At 40.6% G+C, this 23,972-nt stretch overlaps 2 protein-coding genes across 6 annotated transcripts in view; both read left to right on the top strand.

Moving 5' to 3' along the window:
• Positions 1-72: 72 nt before the first annotated feature.
• On the top strand, positions 73-4,709 carry jdp2a (Jun dimerization protein 2a). 3 transcript variants are annotated; one of them, XM_020590753.1, is made up of 4 exons: positions 73-378; positions 2,429-2,646; positions 3,408-3,512; positions 3,657-4,709. In XM_020590753.1, exons 1-4 carry the CDS (start codon positions 291-293, stop codon positions 3,840-3,842), a joined length of 597 nt encoding a protein of 198 aa, XP_020446409.1. In that variant the 5' UTR covers positions 73-290; the 3' UTR covers positions 3,843-4,709. The 3 variants fall into 3 exon arrangements, with proteins under 3 accessions (XP_020446409.1, XP_020446411.1, XP_020446410.1); XM_020590755.1 differs by having other exon boundaries at positions 310-493; XM_020590754.1 differs by lacking the exon at positions 73-378 and adding an exon at positions 515-944 and having other exon boundaries at positions 3,657-4,708.
• Positions 4,710-8,429: 3,720 nt separating this feature from the next.
• Positions 8,430-23,972, top strand: part of flvcr2a (FLVCR choline and putative heme transporter 2a) — a 20,772-nt gene continuing 5,229 nt past the window's right edge. For 2 of the 3 annotated variants that reach the window (XR_002274231.1, XM_020591159.1), the window contains exons 1-5: positions 8,430-9,457; positions 20,146-20,287; positions 21,370-21,510; positions 22,546-22,613; positions 22,847-22,950. Coding sequence is in view for 2 of the 3 variants with exons in the window: in XM_020591159.1 (XP_020446815.1) it covers positions 8,888-9,457; positions 20,146-20,287; positions 21,370-21,510; positions 22,546-22,613; positions 22,847-22,950 (1,025 nt within the window). In the remaining variant the exon portion in view is untranslated. The remainder of the gene's footprint in view (positions 9,458-20,145; positions 20,288-21,369; positions 21,511-22,545; positions 22,614-22,846; positions 22,951-23,972) is intronic. The other variant, XM_020591160.1, reaches the window with a different exon arrangement.

Genomic DNA, 23,972 nt, shown 5'->3' with positions numbered 1-23,972 from the left:
TCAGTTGATTTAGCTTTAAATTTAGTATGGCTCATTTGGCATTTGTTTTGGGGGTCACGGGGGACCACTGGTTGTGCCGTATTCGCAGCGCAGGCCTCCATCGGAGCCACATTCTGGCGTTGCAGCACTACATGCAGCCTCACTGTTTCTTTATGGGAGGAGCGGTGCGACTTCCCCACTTCTGTCCCCATTATGTACTTTTTTACATCCCCTCTTGCGTTTGGCTGGCATAGCCTAATTTCCGCATTCCCAAATCCTCCCAGATTGGGATCACGTTTAAAATCGGGCTGATGCAACGATTTCCCCTTTTTAAAATCTACTCTCGACCCACGGCTGAGCAGAAGAAAGGACATTTGTTGCATCTGGGATCAAAGTCGGGTCGGTATAGAGAACTTCATAAGTCGAGAGCTGAATTTTTACACAGTGAATAGTTTGCTGGCGCGCCGCGCGCATAGGTCACCGCGAGCAGATGTTGTGAACAGGCAGCGAGCAGGTCGGTGATGTTTTCGATTATACGGTGCATTTCAGCGTATTCTCTGACTGTTACGCGTGTTTTGGTGTTTCAAATAGACACGCCATGTTACTGAGCATGCCACGAAAAGATGATTTAATTTGATTTGCATGCTCCTCTCTTACATGGAACCTCGGCGCGGACAATTCAGAACAAAATGTCCTTATTTGGCGGAGCGCAGCGTTTACATTAGCTCTGCGCAGCGGTTCTTAGGACACGGTTTGTCCATTCCGAAATCCGCTGTGACATTTTCTCACCGCAGCTCTCCGGTGGAAAGACAAAGTTACGTAAGATAAATGTCGCACTGAAGAAAAACTTCCGCTTTCAAGTTGACCAGTGGCTTGAGAATGCAGGCTGCAGCACGGTGTGGTGGAACTGTCATGACTGCAGCTGTAGCAGTAAACTACTGCAGAAATCATATTCATAGACACGGGTGTAGTGCAAAAAAGTTCAAGTCAAATTATTATGATTCAGTCTAATCAGTGGAACTTAATGGGTTCCTTGCTGCTTCAGGCTGAGCTAAGTTGCCATTATAAGAGGTTGCTGTAATCAGACCATAATATATTCAAATAGCAGAGACTGCTTTGCAATGTGTGCAGGGGAGACCTTTTTATGAAAATGTTAACAAACCCTGGTGCTAGTGTGGTATTCTCTTTAGCTTTGGTTGGTGTTTGTAACAATTTAAAGCCTGTACCTGTATTTACACCCCTATTTTGTCATTGTTTTGTACCATGTTAAAGACAAATGCTGCTTGTGGCCTTCACGTGCCTGCATGAGCTACATTTTGCCGTTTTGACCTTTAGTTTGGGGAAGTGTAAAAACTGGCAGTTTTTCCCATGTGTGATTCTCATGATGCTTTTAACTGATACGTACTTGACTTACTGTCAGAGCTGTCTTTACAGATGATCATTAGCCAAGCAGTGGTTGTCTATAGGCTTATTTGTGTCATACATTCCTGTAATTTGGGTTAAAGGTCTCTGAGTAATTAACCTTAGACAGCAGTTTTGACTGTATCATGTGGCTTGGAAACCCGCTGACCTGCATTGTAGTAATTTCCTGTGTCCTTGTCGGACTCTGCTTATACACCTCTGCCATTGTCTTTGGCTATATTTAAATGTTCATAGTCAGCATTTTCAAACGAACAGTGGTAGACAGTGCACAACTGTGACAATTTATTCAGCTACTAAACAAAAGAAAACATTGTCATCTTTACTATTTTTTGTTTGGCTAAACACAACAAGTTGAGTCTGGGCTCAGACCTTACCACATAATGTTGTGTTTTCACCGCCACATTCCACTCCCTTGACATTAAAAGTCTCGTAAGGAGGAAACCACAGTTAATGGGTATTTCTTGGCTATGGCTAGCTTTCACTCCCCTTGGAATAAAGGGAATTTGTCTGACTCTGCTGTAAAACGTTGCTTTTTGCCTTTGTGCATTAAATAAGCTTCTTTGACATTTTTGCCAAGATTGCCGTGGATAGTAGCATATTCATTCCAGAAAAAGAAGCAGAATAATAAAATGGCCTAGGGAGAGCAGCCTCAGCATTCAGCTCCTATAACAGACCTGCAATTCATCACAGTAAGGGGAGTCTGGCTGTTGGAAAGCAGCAGTGCACCTTGGGCAATTGCCTTGTTGGGGCCCTTTACTGTAGGTCATATAAAGCACTTACATATATATTTGTATTCAGTTTGTTAACCTCTTGAGCCCTGTGGTGTGGCTCTTGTAAACAGACATACCCATAATAGTATCGTACGACTGGACCCTGTACTGGGTTTAACAGGTTAATGTAATATGTGTGTTTTCTCACACAATAAAGTTTGCCTGGTATGTTCTACAACATAGTTATATGTGCTTTTCATTTATCTGGTTTAGCTGTTGTCTGAGTATGTCTCCCATTTTCTCCCTCTGCCTCCTAGCTGTGGTCACGGCCGAGTCTGACACAATGCCAGGACAAATCCCAGATCCCTCTGTGACAGCAGGCTCCCTCCCCAGCCTGGGCCCACTAGTTGGGATCTCAGCCACCACGCTGACTGACAAGCTCAAATTTGGTGACATCCAGGACTTTGGGACAATGTTGTCACCTCTGCACTTCCTGGACTGTCTGGGGAAAAGGCCCTTGGTCATCAAAACAGAGGTATAGGACACAGTGAGCAGACGGCAACCAACAATCCTCAGTCACAGAGGTATAGGACACAGTGAGCAGACAACAACAATCCTCAGTTGTATGTACATGTAAAGAGTATATTTAGACTTTTTTACTCAGTTCACGTGCATTCGGAGGCAAAAATAATAATTGCAACAATTCAAAATCATTTATCATACAGATTTTTAACAGTGTGCAATATTCCCCTCATATATCATGAACAGGTTTGCCTGAGGCAAAGGCACCTTTGCGATTACAGTGTGGTATCATATGTTAATCTAGACGACCACCTAGTGGCCATGGTGGGCATGCTGCTGTCATTAAATGTCATGTGGGGCACTCTCCACCACCAGTGTCCTGGCAAAAATGTGATCAGTTTGACAGCATTTATACAACCAGATAGATCTCTGGCTCTGCTGAGTTTGGGGTAGTGGGGGTTGCACACATCCTCATTTGGTTTGGGTTTGATACAGAAAGAGAAAAGAAGGTCACCATATTTACAGTGTAAATGTTGTATTCTACATATAGTTAAAACATGAACTATAAAGTTGTAATATGAGAAATACACAATTAACATTTTTTTGTGCATTGGTAGATATTAGCCAGTAGAAAAATAACCACAGGGAGACGGGCTCAAACAGTCACATAACAATGTAATTATAAAGAAGGTAAAATACCCAGCGACCATTTTGTTCCTAATCCATCACACCCTAACATAATGTCAAACTTTTTTTTACTGTGTTGGTCTTCAGAGAGATGAAGAGGAAGAGAGGAGGAAACGAAGGCGGGAGAAGAACAAAGTGGCTGCAGCTCGATGTCGAAACAAAAAGAAAGAGAGGACAGATTATCTACAAAAGGTGAGACATAGTTTAGTAATCACTTTGTCCAAATTTGGCATTCTCACATATTTATCTTTTGTGTTGTAGATATCAAAACAACATTCCTACTTTATCTCAGTCTTCCCCCCTTATTACGTCCTCTTCCCCTCCATATTCTCACAGGAATCTGAGAGACTAGAGATGTTAAATTCTGACCTTAAAGCCCAGATCGAGGAGCTGAAGCTCGAACGACAGCAGCTGATCCTCATGCTTAACCGCCATCGCCCCACGTGTATTGTCAGAACAGACCGTGTGAAAACCCCGGAGAGTGAGGTGAACCCCCTGCTGCAGCAGCTGGAGGCCAAGTGAAGGTGCAACGGATTTCTACAGTTTTACACTTGAGAAGAAGCAGCCAACTAGCAGCACTTAGTTTTGGGCCTCTATCATGGAGGAGAACCAGCCAAGCCCTCCTACCTTAAGTCACAAAATGTGGATCAAATAGGACTGGACGCTGTTTTGACAGTGAAACCTTTTGCTTTCTCTCTGTTGCTTTTCCACTGAGCCGTCAGAGCTCCAGCCGCTATCACTATGAAGTTTAATAGGAAAAACACAGCCAGTGGCAAATTACCATACATTCTTAACATTAGCCATAGCCAACTTGGCATCAATTCAGTACATTAACAGCAGCTAAATTTGAGTTTGGTAGCAGTAGAAGTTTTCATTATTGAAAATTTCAGTTGATGTGAGGTTGGTAATTTTCATGTCGTCATGAAAAACAGTGGTTTTATACAGTATGTGATCATATGTGATATGTGTGATTTGATTGTGTTGCCCTTGTTAAGATGCATTGTGGGAATCATAGGAATTGCAAACAAAATGGCAGGTAGAGAATAGGCACATTTTGTAAAATATAGAAAAATAACGTGGACTACATCGACCATCACATACTTATGGTATGTGGTGTTTTGTTTTATTTTCTCAGTCAGTTGAAAAAAGGTCATTCCCTGTTTTCTAAAGGAAGCAGTTACACCTGCAGACACACCCAGAAGCAGTTTTACTGCACAATTCAACATTTTTGGTCATTTTTGTTCAAGACGTTTGGTGGCACAGCGGTCAATCCTCCTTTTTTTCTTTACTCCTATGTTTTGGCGCAGGCGTCATATATGCACATATATATGGACTGTTTACATCGTACTTTATGTTCTGTTACCATATTGTTACTACTAATTGTTTTTTATACTTTTGTATATGATGTTATATATATGTATATAAGCTATCAAAAACCCATTTTGTATTTCCTCAAGAAATAAATGTTTAGTTTCTTTTTATTGGAATTTTTCTTGAAACAGAAACGTCATTTGCTGTATCATGTTTTCAGGAAACCTTTTGTGACCAAATGGTACCATCCGGTGGCCGGTAGCGGCACAACCTTATTAACCCTTTACATTTTGATCCACATACAGTATGTGATTTTTTGCAGGAACTTGTAAACTATTTAGCCTTTTTGAACTCTCACACATTTCAGTGCAATTATATATTATAACATAAGGTTTGGCTTATTTCTAAATGTAAGATTTCAGGCATCACAACAAGTCCTTTAGTTATAGCAGTGGGTGTACGTCCACTGAAATTCCAGCAGAAGAAAATCTGGTAAAAATGGACTGTAGCTATGTGAAGAAACATTATTTTTTAAAAGTTTAACTTTATTCCTTTCACTTCATGCGTAATTCTACATTAAGTCACCAAACCATCAAAATCTTAATCACAGGGCTTTTCTGTTGTAGGAAATCAAATGCAGACCAGCAGTGAGTGTAATGTAATCACATTTTTGCTGGGTTCAGATTTCACATTTCATAATACATAAAATGAAGAGTAAACATATGCAGTAGTTCTCAGTATGTACTAACTAATAGCAAACACAAAGGTAGCCAGTGCCGGGCCGACCTATTCATGGTGACCATGCTCGGACAGTTTATAAGTGCCCTGGCCCAAGTCTTCATTCTTGAGATGCCCTTCTGGCTGGCGTCGATCTGGTTCGGCTCGAATGAGGTTTCCACTGCTTGCCCTGTTGAGGTTTTTGGGAATCAGAAAAGGTAAAATGTACGGCAGAGAAATGGCCCCCGTGACTGATATATTGTTAAATATTACATATCAGATTGTATAATGGATGCACTAAAGCTTAAGTAGAATTTCACTGGTGTAACTGGCTGATGTGGAGCTGGTTTTAGCTATGTTTTATAACCTGAGTTCAGTGGTTTTCAACCTAGGGGCTGGGTCTCTCCAAAAAGTCACAAGATAAATTTGAGGGGCAGATAAATAATGGGGTATGAAAACAGAAAAAATACAGCGCTACTACTTAAACTTGTATCCTTTTTTTTGACATTTCTCCAATTTTTGCTGTTGTTTATGAAGTGTTGGATCATTTTACCTCTTTACACAGGAAAATACGCTTACAACTCAAAGGTCTCACTTATAAAACATTGGCAGTATTACATCAGAAATTGTTACTTTGTTAAAGCGGTTAATGACACACTCACGTCAACTATAAAGAAAAATGGGCAACAAGTCATTTACTCATTAACCTGCAGCATCCTTCAGTATGATGACTGAAGGGCTTTAAAACAAATAATTATATGCCTGTATTACAGGCATATAATTAGAGATGTGGTGGAGTGTTAAGTGTTTTTGCTGCAGAGTCAGGTCTCATGTTTGCATCAGGCTGCCACTACTTATATATATTTTTACCAACATATAAACATTTGAAATAGTAGTTTTATGCTTGCAAAATAACACAATATATTTGTGTATGTATAGTATGTGTCCCTAACTAGCAACAAAATCCAGTTCCCCTCCTGGACTAGCCCATCATAATTAAAGTTCAGACTGGGTTCCTGTGAGCAAGTGCTTGCTGATGCTACAATAAACTCAAATGAGAAGCCTGCAATCAGAAGAAATACACACAAGACAAGAGCATTACATGAACAACAAGGTGTCAAACACCAGACTGGCCAGGCCAACACTTTCAACATTTGCCAAAAATGGATGTTGGCAGCCAACATCAGTCGTGCCAATCAGGTCATGTAACTATTGACAAGAATTGGTGATTTTTCAACATTGCTAATTATATTTTAACCCAGGTAAGGTCGAGCCAAGTGAACTGCCATCGTGGTAAGACAGTGCACAGACAGGAAGAAATGTTTGCTTCTGTCCAGGTGTTAAGTACTGTCTGAAGGAAAACAGAAGACATTCAGAACAACATGAGCACACAGGATCATCTCCCTCACGAATGTATGGGAGACCTTGACAAGGCCATGGACAATGATTGCTCTCCAACAAAAAAAGAGAGATTCAGTTTTTTTGAACAAAAACATCGACTGCCTCTGGGAGCTAGCAGAGACACCTTGGAGGACTCAGTCCTGGACACTGAACAGCAGTTCCCAGTGGAGACCAAGTTATACAAACGGCGATGGGTCATAGTTTTTCTCTTCACCACCTACGCCACGAGTAATGCCTTCATGTGGCTGCAGTATAGCATCGTAGGCAACATCTTCATGCGCTTCTATGATGTTGACTCCATTGCCATCGACTGGCTCTCCATGATCTATTTGCTCAGCTACATCACTTTCATCGTGCCTAGCATGTGGCTGCAGGACAAGTGGGGCATGAGGGTCATAATGTTGTTGGCGTCTGCCTTAACCTGCATTGGGGCCTGGATCAAGACAAGCACGGCCAAACCTGACATGTTTGCCTTGACCTTCTTTGGCCAGTTTGTGTGTGCAGTCGCCACACCTGCCCTGGCTTTCCCATCCAGACTTGCGTCCCTGTGGTTTGGGGAGAATGAGGTGTCCACCGCCTGTTCCATTGGCGTTATGGGGGATCAGGTGTGTCTCTGCTTACCTGTTTCACTCAAAACATCTTAAGCAGTTTGTGTATAGTGTCCCATTGTGTTTGTGCATTGTTGAAAAATTTTACCTCTTCGTACAGCAAATACGCTGCCAACAAAGCAGTCTCAGCTATAAAACACTGACAAAATGCTACAAGAAATGCTCAGTCTGTTAAAGCAGTTAATAACAGCATCACATCAACATTACAGAAAACTGGGCTAAAGTCATTTACTCATCAATTAAAAACAACATTCTGGGAATCATAGGCGTGTTGGGGTAAAAATATAGAAAAATAACATGTGGACTACATCGACCATCACATACTTATGGTATGTGGGGTTTTGTTTTATTTTCTCAGTCAGTTGAAAAAAGGTCATTCCCTGTTTTCTAAAGGAAGCAGTACACCTGCAGACACACTCAGAAGCAGTTTTACTGCACAATTCAACATTTTTGTCATTTCAAGACGTTTGGTGGCACAGCGGTCAATCCTCCTTTTTTTCTTTACTCCTATGTTTTGGCGCAGGCGTCATATATGCACATATATATGGACTGTTTACATCGTACTTTATGTTCTGTTACCATATTGTTACTACTAATTGTTTTTTATACTTTTGTATATGATGTTATATATATGCATATAAGCTATCAAAAACCCATTTTGTATTTCCTCAAGAAATAAATGTTTAGTTTCTTTTTATTGGAATTTTTCTTGAAACAGAAACGTCATTTGCTGTATCATGTTTTCAGGAAACCTTTTGTGACCAAATGGTACCATCCGGTGGCCGGTAGCAGCACAACCTTATTAACCCTTTACATTTGGATCCACATACAGTATGTGTTGGATTTTTTGCAGGAACTTGTAAACTATTTAACATTTTTGAACTCTCACACATTTCAGTGTAATTATACATTATAACATAAGGTTTGGCTTATTTCTAAATGTAAGATTTCAGGCATCACAACAAGTCCTTTAGTTATAGCAGTGGGTGTACGTCCACTGAAATTCCAGCAGAAGAAAATCTGGTAAAAATGGACTGTAGCTATGTGAAGAAACATTATTTTAAAAAGTTTAACTTTAATTTAAGTTTCTTTATTTCTGTTTGCCTGTGTGTTTCATGCTCTTCTGACATTTCTGTTTTGACTCACTGGTTGTATTGCCGAACAGCTCCAGTTCAACAGTCATGGTCATTTTTTATTTCAGCAGCGGGGTGGAGTAACACTCGGATCATCTCCTAGTGGGATTTATCAGACAAATCAAGCCCATTGAATTTACGTCTGGAGAACAGGTGAATCTTTTGGAATGAAGTCCACATTTTATGTATGAAGCCATGTCAGTATCGCTGTGACAGCAGGAAACCAGTGATCGTGGCAACTGAACCGGTCTGTCATGTGGAGCGAAAGTGATACTTGATTACACTTCTGTGATTTGTCTTGTGTAGCCGCGGTTTTGTCTGGTTTAAAAGACCAGATCATTGCAGTGGTGGAAGACGTCTTTATCTTCCAAGTGCACCGCTGTAACTGAAGCAGAACATGGGAGATGACACGAGTGGCGCACAGGACACCAAGGACGATGGTCCACGTTCAGGAGCGATTGATATGGATGCAACGAACCAAACTGAGCGAAGAAGCATCCCAAATGGTGACAGCGACCCTGGGGTCAAAACGCATTTATACAAGAAGCGCTGGGCGATTATGTTCCTGTTCAGCGCATACTCCTTGACGAACGCGTACCAATGGATCCAATACGGGATCATCAGCAACATCATTATGAAGTTCTACAAAGTCGAAGCCCTCGCTGCAGACTGGCTGTCCATGGTATTCATGCTGACCTACATTCCCTTCATTTTCCCAGTCACTTGGCTCCTGGATAAGAAAGGGCTGCGCGTAATTGCGCTGGCTGCCAACGTGCTTAACTGCGCTGGGACATGGATCAAGGTAGCCAGTGCCAGACCCGACCTATTCATGGTGACCATGCTCGGACAGTTTATAAGTGCTCTGGCCCAAGTCTTCATCCTTGGGATGCCCTCGCGGCTGGCGTCGGTCTGGTTCGGCACGAATGAGGTTTCCACCGCTTGCTCCATTGGCGTTTTTGGGAATCAGGTGAGTTGATCTTTGATGCTAATAGAAAGGTATCGCCGTAATAAAACTCCATATTCTGTTTAATGTGATTCTGAACCAAAAACCCCAACAGAAATCATTTAATTGCATCGTTTAACCAAATAGTATTCCGAGAAGCTGCTACCTAAACTTATGGCTTAGATGGTTTAATGGGGACCCTGTCTCCATCCATGTCCAGAAACCCAGAAACCAACCAGGACAATGTCTTTTTATGATATTGTACATGACTGCTATAAATTCTTGAACCAAGGTGCAAATAATGAAATGCCAAAAACTAAATGACATAACCTGGGCTGCTGGGGGTCCTGTGGGTTGCCCACTTTGCCTGGTTGGCACTGCAGCCCTGCCTACACCTGGTCAGGACAGCCCCCAGTGCTTTTAATTTGAATTAACATATACAGGAGGCTTTCCTTATTTTGCACTGAGACTAAAGGGATTCCAGGAAGTTATGGGATCCCACTTTAGACAGAAAACATTCAGATAAAGATCCTGGACTGAAGTATGAGTAGTGGGCCACCCAGTACATGAGCCTACTTATTTATCTGAGATACTCTAGTCTATATTGCCAAAGCACCACACCATATTTACTTTGACTCCCAGTAACCTTTGTGTCTTCTTCATTGGTTTATTGAATGCACTTATTTGCAGTAGTGGGAAGTGAAACTAAGTAGATATAGACCTTTTTATTTCTTAGCCTGAGCTAGTGAGACAGACAACTGTTTGTGTGGTAAAGCTTATCTGCATATTCACAGTCCACTTTGGAAAAACTTGTCAGGGTTCATGAATATTAAAATTTGGAGATTTGCTGAAATATACAAGCAAGTACTCTTTACTGCATGAAGAATTATTCAGTTCCTTTATTTAAGTAAAAGTAGCCATACAAAAATATAAAAAAACAATCTATGACATTTCCATTCAAAATCCTATTTAGGTAAAAGCACAGAAAAGGTAAAATGTACTTAGAGTATCAAAAGTACTACAGAGAAATGGCCCCCGTGACTGATATATTGTTAAATATTACATATCAGATTGTATAATGGATGCACTAAAGCTTAAGTAGAATTTCACTGGTGTAACTGGCTGATGTGGAGCTGGTTTTAGCTATGTTTTATAACCTGAGTTCAGTGGTTTTCAACCTAGGGGCTGGGTCTCTCCAAAAAGTCACAAGATAAATTTGAGGGGCAGATAAATAATGGGGTATGAAAACAGAAAAAAAACAACAACAACAAAAGTACTGCTGCATAAACTTGTATCCAATTTTTGACATTTCTCCAATTTTTGTTGTTACTTATGAAGTTTTGATCATTTTACCTTTTTATACAGGAAAATACACTTGCAACTTCAAAGCTCTCACTTATAAAAACATTGGCAGTATTACATCAGAAATTACTACTCTGTTAAAGCGGTTAATGACACACTCATGTCAACTCATTAACCTGCAGCATCATTCAGTATGATGATTGGAGGTCTTTAAAACTAACTATGAGAGATTAAAGAGCAGCACAATGATGCTATGAGTTTAAAAAAAATAACCAGAAGTTCTAACATATATCATTTATTCTAACATATATTCTAACATATATCATTAATTATATTGTTATTTTCTGTGATTTTTTAATTAAACAATTTAGATGCCAAAACCAAATTACAAAAATGTTATTACATGTATTACAGGTATATAATTAGAGATGTGGTGGAGAAATTGTTTTTGCTGCAGATTCAGGTCTCATATTTGCATCAGGCTTCCACTACTTATATATATAAACAAACAAAAAAAAAAATCCCCACTTGCCCTTCACTTCGGGACGGTCTTTTATTCCTTCCTTCAGGCTCGGGTCCTCTACCAGAGGCCTGGCAGCTTGAGGGTCCTGCGCAGTATCTTAGTTGTTCCTAGGACTGCCCTCTTCTGGACAGAGATCTCAGATGTTGTTCCTGGGATCTGTTGGAGCCACTCTCCCAGTTTTGGGGTCACAGCCCCCAATGTTCCTGTTACCACAGGGACCACTTGTGCCTTCACCTTCCACATCTTTTGTAGCTCTTCTTTCAGCCCTTGGTATTTCTCGAGCTTCTCGTGTTCCTTCTTCCTGATGTTGCTATCACTTGGGATTGCTACATCTATCACTACAGCCCTCTTCTTCTGTTTGTCCACCACCACTATGTCCGGTTGGTTGGCCATTACCAGTTTGTCAGTGTGTATCTGGAAGTCCCACAGGATCTTAGCCGATGATCTCTATTTTTACCAACATATAACATATAAACATTTGAAGTAATAGTTTTATGCTTGCAAAATAACAAAAACTACCCTTTTCCTTTGGCTTCTCAGCACTTTAAGCTGTTTTTCATTTTTTTCATGAACTTGCAGCTTTTGTTTAAGCATCACACCCAATGGATTGAGCTCTTCTGTACACATCTGTATAAATATGTATGTATGAATGTATGTATGTGTCCCTAACTAGCAACAAAATCCAGTTCCCCTCCTAGACTAGCCCATCATAATTAAAGTTTAGACTGGGTTCCTGCGATCAAGTGCTTGCTGATGCTACAGTAAACTCAAAGGAGAAGCCTGCAATCAGAAGAAATACACACAAAAGAAGAGCATCACATGAACAAAGAGGTGTCAAACACGAGAGTGGCCAGGCCAACACTGCTATGGGAGGGGCCAATCAAGTCCTGTAACTATTGACAAGAATTGGTGATTTTTCAACATTGCTCATTATATTTTAACCCAGGTAAGGTCGAACCAGGTGAACTGCCACCAAGGTAAATCAACGCACAGACAGGAAGAAATGTTTGCTTCTGTCCAGGTGTTAAGTACTGTCTGAAGGAAAACAGAAGACATTCAGAACAACATGAGCACACAGGATCATCTCCCTCACGAATGTATGGGAGACCTTGACAAGGTCGCGGACAATGATTGCTCTCCAACAAAAAAAAAGAGGACCAGTTTTTTTGAACAAAAACACCAAATGCCTCTGCGAGACAGCAGAGACATCTTGGAGGACTCAGTCCTGGACATTGCACAGCAGTCCCCAGTGGAGACCAAGTTATACAAACGGCGATGGGTCATGCTTTTTCTTTTCAGCACCTACTCTGCAAGTAACACCTTCATGTGGCTGCAGTATGGCATCATCAGCAACATCTTCATGCGCTTCTATGATGTTGACACTGTTGCCATCGACTGGCTCTCCATGATCTATTTGCTCAGCTACATTCCTTTCATTGTGCCTAGCATATGGCTGCTGGACAAGTGGGGCATGAGGGTCATAATGTTGTTGGTGTCCGCCTTGAACTGCATTGGGGCCTGGATCAAGACAAGCACGGCCAAACCTGACATGTTTGCCTTGACCTTCTTTGGCCAGTTTGTGTGTTCAGCTGCCACAGTTGTCCTGGCCATGTCATCCAGACTTGCGTCCCTGTGGTTTGGGGAGAATGAGGTGTCCACCGCCTGTTCCATTGGCGTTATGGGGGATCAGGTGTGTCTCTGCTTACCTGTTTCACTCAAAACATCTTAAGCAGTTTGTGTATAGTGTCCTATAGTGTTTGTGCATTGTTGGATAATTTTACCTCTTCATACAGCAAATACACTGCCAAAAAAGTAGTCTCAGCTATAAAACACTGAGAAAATGCCACTGGAAATGTTCAGTCTGTTAAAGCAGTTAATAACAGCATCACATCAACATTATGGAAAACTGGGCTAAAGTCATTTACTCATCAATTAAAAACAACCTTCAGTATGATGACTGGAGGCCTTTTACACGGGGTTCACCTTGAACAGGTCGCCAGTCTATCACAGGACTGACACTGAGAGACAGACAACCACACACACTCATGCCTAGAGGGGATTTAGAGTCACCAATTAAGCTAAGATGCATTTCTTTGGACTATGGGAGGAACTGGAGAGAACCCATGCAGGCACAGGGAGAACATGCAAACTCCGCACAGGAAGGCACTGGGCTGGCCAGTGCTTGAGCCCGCAACCCTTTTGCTGTGAGGTGACAATGCATCAAATCAAATTTAATTGGCTGTGATTCAAAAAGTATACATCATATCAACAACCTACTTTACACCAAAGCAGAGCAACTTGTGTAGTGTCATTATCTTTGACTGACCCTCCTACATGAATCAATTGCAAAAGTATCTAGCTATAAAATTAGGTACGAACTGACGTTCACTGTAAAGCCCTGTATGGGCATGGGTGCATAAAGTTCACCACACGCCTTTAGGACCCTGAGGTGCACAAGTCCCCCATTTTGGTTGAAATATACCAATCCACTGCTGAGTTACAGCCTATCAAACTTTTAATTGCAACAGGAAGTGAGATTTTGATCTATTTTGGTTAACTGTAGTACCCCCAGTGTCAACTGAACATGAAATTCTATGGGGAGACATAGACATGGGATTATCTGAATTATAATGAATTTGGTTGAGATTCATACCTTTCCTGCAGTTATATTTCAGAGATACAATACGTCTGTAGCGCCCCCGAGTTATGAAAGTAAACAGTTATACAGGCCTGCTCAGAGTGCGTTCTTGCACCTAGGATCCACTTTTGCTTGCATTTGGGCATTTTCGTAGAGATTTATAACATTTGACACTTTTCGACCACTCTTCTTCACTACCCAATAGCATGTGAATGGTAAAGAATATTGCAGAACGAGTGGTAGCATTGTTTCCGGGATGCTCCAAATAAGTGATGTACCAGGTTTAGTAAAGATTGGATAAAGTATGGAGAACAGGGGGTGAAAAAAGTGTTTTACAAAAAATCCAAAATGGCGGCAAATCTAGCCAGATGGAAATGGGTGGTCCCAATGGCAAAAATATTGGGAAGTTTCCAAGGAATTCAGAGAAAAAATAACTTTCTCTAGGCCTCACAGGTCAAGAGTTAGTAATGAAAATGTAAAACATTTACATTAACAAAGCTGTTCTTTTCTTTAATGTATAATCTATTAAACCAGCAGATGCAAGAAAATGTTAGAAGTCTTTGAATAAATGAACAATAAAGGTTGTTTAAAATTCTGTCACTGACATTTAAAGAGTTCAGTTTCCTCATTAAGCGGACTCTCTGTTGTCCTCTTTTCACAATAGATTCCGTGTTAATTTCAAATTTCAGTTGACAATCAAACAAAGTACCCAGATATTTATAAGACTCCACAATCTGGACATTCTCACCATGTATAACAGTAGTATTATGTTCACTATTGTGTCTGAAGTCAATAATCATTTCTTTTGTTTTTGATACATTTAGGTTCAGATAATTATCATCACACCATTTAACAAACTCAAGTAAAGCTGGGCCATGATCAGACGCTGACCCTTGAAGTAAGGGTAAAAGAGCAGTGTTATCAGAAAACCTGACATGAAACTGGTTCTCACAACCTGATTATCCATGTTTCAAATTGTGCCGCACTAATAACGGTTCACTGAGAAATTTCTGTCCTTTGAGTCCAAAAGGTGACAACATGCTCCAGTTCCCACTAAGGTCGATTTCTTTAAACTCACCATTCTTTGTCGCAGACACAATATCACTATCGACACCGCCTCATCTTAATCCCACCTCCAACCCTGCTCTCACGCACCTCGATAAGTTGTTTATCAGTCAGGCATGTCAGTGCCTCATAATGGCAGGTTTCATTAAACACCTCAATGTGTTGTCTTCATTAACATAGACAAAGGTCAGAAGCTTCTATTATATCTTATTATGCCTCCTATTATATTCTGTAGTCACTGCTTCTATTTCAAGGCCCTAATGCTAAAATAGTTGAGGCCTTCTTAAGTCATTTAAGTAATACCAGGAACAATCCATATATTTATTTGGACATTAAAGAATCAGCGATTTACTTGGCACCAGTGTCCCTCCTGACCTCTCTCTCTGTACCTGCTGACCTTATCTAATCAGTAGTCCCAGGGAATTCTTAAGTCGGTGCTTAATGACCCTCATGGAGATTTTCACGTAATAATAACAGAGCAGCTGTGAAGTTTGGGCTAGCATTGGACTGTACAATTAATGCCTAATAATTATTCAGCATACACATGGCGATAAATGTTTTTGCTGCAGATTCAGGTTTCATATTTTCTGAATGGCTGAAGAAAAACAAAATGAAGACTTTGGAGTGGCCTAGTCAAAGTCCTGACCTGAATCCAATTGAGATGCTGTGGCATGACCTTAAAAAGGCAGTTCATGCCCGAAAACCTTCCAATGTGGCTGACTTACAACAATTCTGCCAAGATGAGTGGGCCAAAATTCCTCCACAGCGCTGTGGCAGACTCATGGCAAGTTATCGAAAACGCTTGATTGCAGTTGTTGCTGCTAAGGGTGGCCCAACCAGTTATTAGGTTTAGGGGGCAAACACTTATTCACACAGGGCTTTGTAGTTTTGGATTTTGTTTTCCCTTAATAATAAAAACCTTCATTTAAAAACTGCATGATGTGTTTACTTGTGTTATCTTTGACTAATATATAAATTTGTTTGACGATCTGAAACATTACAGTGTGACAAACATGCAAAAAGATAAGAAATCAGTAAGGGGGCAAACACTTTTTCACACCACTGTACATGTTTACCAACCACAAAAATTTGAAGTAGTAGTTTTGCGCTTGTAAAATAACAAAATTATTCTTTTCCTTTGGCCTCTCTGCAGATTAAACAGTTTTTCCATTTTCTGATGAACTTAGTCTTTGTTTAAGCCTCCTTCTCAATAGATTTAGCTCTTCTGTACACATTGTTGTATGTAGTACCTGTGTGTGTCCCTAACAAAATCCAGTTCCTCTCCTAGACTAGACCATCCTAACTAAAGTATACACTCTGTGCCTACTATCAAGTGCTAGCTGATGCTACAACAAACTCAAAGGAGGAGTCTGAAATAAGAAGAAATGCACACAAAAGAAATCCATCACATAACTTTAGCTGTCAAACACCAGTGCAGCCAGGCGAGAACTGCCAACGGATGTTGGCAGCGATCACCAATTTTTGCTCATTATACTGTATTTAATTTGCATCCCAGATCCACCTCTGCTAGTTAAGTCAGCGTGAGTAATAGGCAATTTACACTTCAGGCATCGCAGGTAAATTTGTTTATGATCAGAATACCAGATATACCTGCTTGGTGGGCAGGTTGAGCCAGGTGAACTGCCACCATGGTAAGATAGCGCACAGACAAGAAGAAATGTTTGCTTCTGTCCAAGTACTGTAAAGGTCTGAAGGAAAACAGAAGACAGTTGGAATAACATGAGCACACAGGATCATCTCCCTCACGAATGTATGGGCGGCCTTGACAAGGCCACGGACAATGATTGCTCTCCAACAAGAAACGATAGAATCAGTTTTTTTGAACAAAAACACCAAATGCCTCTGCGAGACGGCAGAGACACCGTGGGGGACTCAGTCCTGGACACTGCACAGCAGTTCCCAGTGGAGACCAAGTTATACAAACGGCGATGGGTCATGCTTTTTCTTTTAAGCATCCATTCCATGAGTAACAGCTTCATGTGGCTGCAGTATGGCATCGTTAGCAACATCTTCATGCGCTTTTATGGTGTTGACACTGTTGCCATTGACTGGCTCTCCATGATCTTTATGCTCACCTACATCCCTCTCATCCTGCCTGGCACATGGCTGCTGGACAAGTGGGGCATGAGGGTCATGCTGGTGTTGGGCTCTGCCTTGAACTGCATCGGGGCCTGGATCAAGACGAGCACAGCCAAACCTGACATGTTTGCCTTGACCTTCTTTGGCCAGTTTGTGTGTTCAGTTTCCGCAGTCGATACCCTGGGCATCCCATCCAGACTTGCGTCCCTGTGGTTTGGGGAGAATGAGGTGTCCACCGCCTGTTCCATTGGCGTTATGGGGAGTCAGGTGTGTCTCTGCTTTACCTGATTGAAAATGCCTTAAGCTGTGGCGTATGGTGTTCCCCACTTCTCATATTCATGTTAAGAGGACTGGTAATTAATGTGAGAGAGTGAAAGAATTTTATCTTCTCTACTCTTCGCATTGTATTTTATTCTGTGTGGAACAAACCAGCAGGTGTCTGCTGTCATGGTTGTTGGTTGGAGTCTGCTTCTGTGAATTCTGTTTCAAACCACTTCTGAGCAGTAGCCATTTCAGGTTCCAACATCAGTGAGAAGAATATTACTGTAGAGAAGTGATTCATGTAGGATTACATAGCCAAGTGCTCAATAATTGCTCACATTATTAGTTTCTTTTTCTGAATCTCATGCCTAGAGGCGGTATGCATTGGAACTGGATTTTTTTTTAAATTGTAACCTGGGTAAAAACTACTATGTAGAAAGTTAATTGCTTTTGAACAATAGTTACCATAAATAAGTTGAATTCATAAGATAAATATGGTAAAAAGCTTTATGGTGATTTATGTTATTTTGAAGGTTTTGAAGGAAGTGCTGTGTGTAAAATACCATCCACTGGTAAAGGCAGTTATACCCAGGGAAAGGGGAGAAGAAGAAAAAAGGAAGCGAGGGGGGTGTAACTTGGTGAAAGAAGGAGAGATGGGAAACACTGTATGTTAAGTATGAGGACTGTATCTTAGATTGTGAACTCGAGGATATGCTGTACGATATTTGTCCTACACAGTTTGTAGTACATGACTGGATATTTGGAGTTGTCTTGCAGTTGTGTAGCATTAGCCAAATGAATGTTGGTATCGGTAGTATAGCTAACTGGGCTTACTCCCAAGACTGGATTCATCCTTTCCGACCTGGAATTCATTGACATTATCAGAGACAGTGCTACGTGAGTGACCAGTTGGATCGAATAATCTTTTACAAAATTCCTGTATCCAAATTATGATTATGGATCAGCAACAAAATTTAATCAATTTTCCTGTGGGCCATACCCTACCTTTCCAGAGAATTTCATCATAATCCATTCATTACTCTTTGAGTTATGCTGTTAACAAACACCTGCACAAACATGACCCCCAACCTTTGCGGAGGTAATTATTCTTTCAGTACAAACTAGTACAAACTGCCGGTAAATGTCCCATAGGCATAACAGTTCTTATGAAGCCTTTTGATCTCACTATGCTCTTTAACACTACACATAAACATTGACCATTAATAGATTGCTGACTTCCCTGATGGTCTTTAACCACTGAAGTCAAACAGTTCATTCTTCATTTGAAGTGCATTCTCCCTTTGTGTTAGCCCAAACACTGCATACCACTTATTGTCATGTATGTTCTTGTTTAATACTTTAGTCTTGCTTCCCGCTGCTGAAAATAAAAGAACACATTGTTGTCAATGTTTACATACTCACCACAACGTTATCCTTTTGGCTCTGGTCCCTAAACCTGATGCTTCTCAGCCTGAAATTGTTTACTTGGGTGTTTAGCTCACATTAACAAAAAGTTCTGTAGGTAGAATTTCCATAAAGTTCTGAAATGCTTTGAGGATAAAACACATCAACATAAGGGAGGCCATCCTCGATTTGGAGTAAGTGAGAATAATCTCCTTTTGCATATCAGTTATTAAGGCATCCTCTTATTATCACAAATGCACAAAACAGAGATACATTGTGTTTTTCTTTGCTTTGGATGTATAACAGGAGGGAGCAGTTAACCTGGCCCAATCTGAAGGTCACAAACTCTGCATACCAGCTCCTCTAGCTGCTGTAAAACATCAATTTGTTGTTTTCGTTGATTTTTGTATGGAATAACCAAACAAGATCTAAATATTAGTGCAGATGGGCAGAACCATCTAGCCTATGTGGTGGTGGGAACTGGGGACCCAATAAAGATGTCGGGAGACCGGAGAGTAGCTTCAGAGAATTCTTTATTTCATGCAGCATGGAGAGAAGTCATACACAGCTTTGCAGTCTGCACAGAGTTCTCTGATTAACTGATAAAGGGGCAGTCCCTTTAAACCAAAATGATACAATACACATCAAAGAAACTCATAACATTATCTCACATCTGACAACTTGCATACCTTCCCCAGCTACCATTGCAATATTATAAGTACAACAAGACCTTGAAACTTAGTGAGAGCTCCACACTCCCTTTTATTCTCGCGATACACATTCATGATGTTCTGCAAACGAATCCTTCTCATGACGCATGGAAATCTTTAAACTATGCAAACTTAACTGATAAGTTGTTCAAAATTAATTAAAGCTGACTGATAAGCAGTGCAAAAATTATTACGGGTCCTGGGACCCTTAGATGTGCAAGTTTCACATTGTGTCCTTATAAAAAAAACCCAAATCATCAGTTTTCTGTGTGAAATGACCTTTTAACATTATGATGTACCAATGTCTGCTATGCTGACATCCACACCTAGTCTAACCTTTTAATCCTACTTTCAGTCTTTATGCTAAGCTAACCAGCTGCTGGATTTAGCTTTATATTTAACTAACATACATCAAAGTTGTATTGTTTTTACTATTTAACTCTCAGCAAGAAAGTGAATAAGTGTATTTCCCAAAATATCAAACTTTTCCTTTTAACACCCTTTCTTTGACATAACACTACATATGGTAAATAAAAATGTACTTCTGGTGTGTTTACAATAGCGTGTAAACCATCACTCATTTTCATCCCTTTCTTGTAGCATTGATCAGTGTGTTTGTTACAGCATCAGTGTGTATGTGTGTGTGTGTGTGTGTGAGATTGTCAGCTGAAAGCGCTGTCATTTTTAATTTAGTGCCTCTCACCTACAGCTGGGTATTGCCATTGGGTTCCTGATCCCACCCATCCTTGTGCCTAATTTGGATGACGTGAATGAGTTGGCGTACCACATCAGAATCATGTTCTTCATCAGCGCTGGAGTGACTACCTTCATCTTCATCCTTGTGGTCATCAGTAAGTCTTCAAGGGTTCCCATCCATAGGATCACAGAGTAGGTTAGAGCTGCTGGGGGTTCTCACTCACCCAAGCAGGAACTGCCCACTGCAAGTGCCTTTCAATGTCATATAACTCCCTCATAGTCATGGTTGTGAAAATAAAGCAGATAGAGTCATTTTGACAGTTTGTTCTTTCCGCTGGGAGGGACTGTGACAAAGCTGTTACCTAATCTCCTTTGTCTCCTACAGCTGTGCCTATAGAACTTCATATTTTCATTTGGCATGATAATGATACCTTTAGACTACAACACCAATGACTCTCTAGAAAGATTTCACAACACTAATGTTCATTGTTCAACATACAATTTCCTTTATTTTTATCTGGTTGTTGGGCTCCCCAGGCAGCACTACTGGAAAGCAGAGTCTCCACTGAGATGTGCTTTCTAGCGAAAACTCAGCAGAATTGCAGTTTACTAGATGAGCAGCCCCAGTAATTGCTGTAATTGTCCACCATTTGAGAAGATATGAAATACATGTGTGGTGGCTATTATTATTATTATTATTATTATTGTTATCCACTCCTCCAATGCAAGTGAGAATAAATGGATTTAACCAGTGACCAGACCTTACACTTACCTTTCACACCTATGGGACATTATGTATTATGTAATTTGGATTATAACAATTTTTATTTAGTATTTAACAAAGTTACAGATTGGTTTATAGGAAATATAAAAAAACAAATTAAAATTAGACTGAGGTGGCAGCAAAGAGCAGTAGAAAAAGCACAGATAATTTGAATAAAGCCAATAAAAATCAATAAAATAGATCATGTTTTGTGTTTTTATTTAGTCATTCAGTTGGCTTATTGACAGTAGCCATAACAAATGATTGATTGTTTTATGGTGATTTATCTTATCTTCAGGGGAATGTCCAAAGTATGATCTCCAGCAGCTTTTACCCCCATCTCTGTCTGTTCTGGCAGACTGGAGAACAGACAATACACTGTCACGAAAGAATCTGCTGGTTTCCTCTTTCAGATTACACACATCTTATATTGTAAGCACACAGGTAATCATCTGAAACATTGTCTGTTTTCAGTGTTCAAGGAAAAACCAGAGATTCCCCCCACTCTGGCCCAGGCTCATGCCAGGAGCATCCCCCCCAATGAGTACTCCTATATGGCTTCTATCTTGAGGCTGCTGCGCAACAAGCCCTTCATGCTCCTGGTGGTCAGCTATGGTAGGTCTCTTCCTGCTCTCTTGATTTGTTTGAACTTCCACATACGGACTGTTGGAGCAAGAACTGTTTGTGGAATGGTAGCTTGTCTGCTGTTTTATTTACAGCTTAAATCACTTGGTTGTTGATTCACTTCTGGGATGCAGCTATGGTAACGATGACTTCAATAATATATGATTAAAATTATTAGGGTATTGCTTATTTTGTATCTATAAGTTTCAGCACTACAATTACCATTTAATGACATAACAAGCTGTCATTATGCTGATCCAGCTCACATACAGTAAGGCAATAAAGTTCATAAGATTACTGAGGAGAAATCTTTCCAAACAGATAAAACATGCATTGCACACTAAATCATCAACATTCCCACTTCAGGTAGTTGCAAGTCTCTCAAACACGTGATGATTACATAAGAGGATATGATAAACTTAGCAAAGGAGACCAGATCTGTGTCTTGATTTGACCTCACTGTAACATGCAGGTCATCTGCGCTTTTATGATGTATCCTGGCTAGGACGTTGCTGAAATATCTCAGTGAAAGGCAATAAACATGTAGAAACCTCAAAAGAGACATCTGCATTTGAAGCTGTCACAGTTCTATTAGTGGAACCTTCTTGTCAGCTGGTGTGCAGATATGAGGATGTGTCATTATTACACACTGACTTCCAGTAAACTGCCTAGGTGTGGCATTGTCCAAAGGCCACTATTTAATCATGATGACATTATTGATTGACAGAACTGTCAGATTTAGTAGCCTATAAATGTAAACCCTGAATATGTGTTCCAGTATTAAACTTGAATATTATTGTACAAGCAGCCCCCTGTGACCCCGTTTGGGACTAAGCGGTATAGAAAATGGATGGATTATTGGACAAGTACTGTAAAATGACAGATTCTGACGGCTACCATGGACTTGATCTATGAGCTGGTCAGCATCATTATTATGGGTAAACACAAGGTCCCATCTGGATCTTCTCCTTTCCCTGCAGTTCCACTCAGAATAGACAAAGACTGCTTTGTGTTTGTTGTCTGCAGGGCTGAACGTCGGCTGTTTCTATGCTGTTTCCACACTGTTGAACCGGATGATCATTACGCACTATCCTGTAAGTCCCAGCATGTCTTTATAAAACATGCTCCTGCCTTATGAGCATATAGCATTCTACTAATGTTCAGTGTCAGTAGGGCCAACCTGTAGGCATTTGTGTGACTTCCTTTGACACTAATAACTATATAACTGCCAAGCATATGACCCTGACACATTAACTAGATTCTGGGACTGAGACTGTTAAGGCCCACAGCTACCAGGATAAGATAACTGTCCGTTTTTTCCTCTTAGGATGAAGAGGTGAATGCTGGGAGAATTGGTCTGACCATTGTCATTGCTGGCATGGTGGGGTCCCTGATATGTGGCCTTTGGCTGGACAAGACCAAGACCTACAAGTAAGATATTTTTTATAAATCTCTGTTTACTATTGACCTGTACATTTTGCATGGATATCTTTTACATCATCTCCATTCACAAATAGCTGTTCAAACAAATTAAAGCTTTTGTTCAAAGCGGGCGTGGATGAGACTCCCGTGGGACTGAGTTTAATCTGCGCTGCCCCTCTGTGCTTATCTGAACTGACAGGCTATACTCTGCTGATCCTCTCATGCCACATCTCAGGTCTTAAACATGGAAAACAGCATAATGACAATGTCCAACTGGCATTTTCTTATGTTTTTATTTTTTTTTACAAAGTGGCCATTTATGTTTAGCAGTTTTCTGAGCATTGGCTGTTTGGTACTCTGCCTTCAGTGATCTGGCATGCAAACTATTATGATTAGTAAAAATCCTCAGTCCTCAGATTCCTTCCATGCCATTAGGATGCCTAACTGACAAAGCAAACAGGCCCAGATGTAAGTTACTGACCCTCACACTTCTATTGTCCCGTGCGGGAGACAGAGTCAAAGGACTATGTTATAATTCAGCAGTATTTTACGCATGGTTGTACAAGAGACAGCTTCATTAGAGTAAGCCTGTTTGTGCAGATGGCCTGGAGTTTTCAGTGACTCAGGAATATTGTTTATGCTGGTTGATAGTCAAGCGATATCCTCAGTCAGCAGTACATTAGCTGCAGAAGGTCTCTTGTTATTAGATTCACTTTGAGGAAATATGAGGAATTTCAGTGACAAAACCTACTTTCAAAAGCCATTTAATACTTTTTCTTACTGAAAAATTATGTAGTGGCAGAGGCTGCTAATAGTTGTCAGCACTCCTCTTATAGGTTTCAGTAGTGCTCGCTGGGTCTGCCATAACATGCTCTGTGCATGTTAAATAAGGAGAAGGAGGAGTCACACGATTTGACACGATCTGATTTGACATTGTCTCAGTTCAGCTCAGCTGTTTGACCACCAAAATCTAGTCAGTTCATCCTTGAGTCAAAGTGGACACATACCAAATTTAAAGAACTTCCCTTAAG

Source organism: Monopterus albus, unplaced genomic scaffold, assembly GCF_001952655.1.
Source record: "Monopterus albus unplaced genomic scaffold, M_albus_1.0 scaffold13.1, whole genome shotgun sequence".
Classification (NCBI taxonomy): domain Eukaryota; kingdom Metazoa; phylum Chordata; class Actinopteri; order Synbranchiformes; family Synbranchidae; genus Monopterus; species Monopterus albus.
The sequence above is the reverse complement of the archived record's forward strand: the minus strand, read 5'-3'. Positions and strand labels throughout refer to the sequence as shown.

Excerpts from the sequence above, each read along its gene's own strand:
- jdp2a (XM_020590753.1), top strand. The coding sequence starts at position 291 with ATGCAACGATTTCCCCTTTTTAAAATCTACTCTCGACCCACGGCTGAG. Across the intron at positions 2,647-3,407 it reads CCTTGGTCATCAAAACAGAG|AGAGATGAAGAGGAAGAGAG; the intron begins GTATAGGACACA and ends GTTGGTCTTCAG. Across the intron at positions 3,513-3,656 it reads GGACAGATTATCTACAAAAG|GAATCTGAGAGACTAGAGAT; the intron begins GTGAGACATAGT and ends ATATTCTCACAG.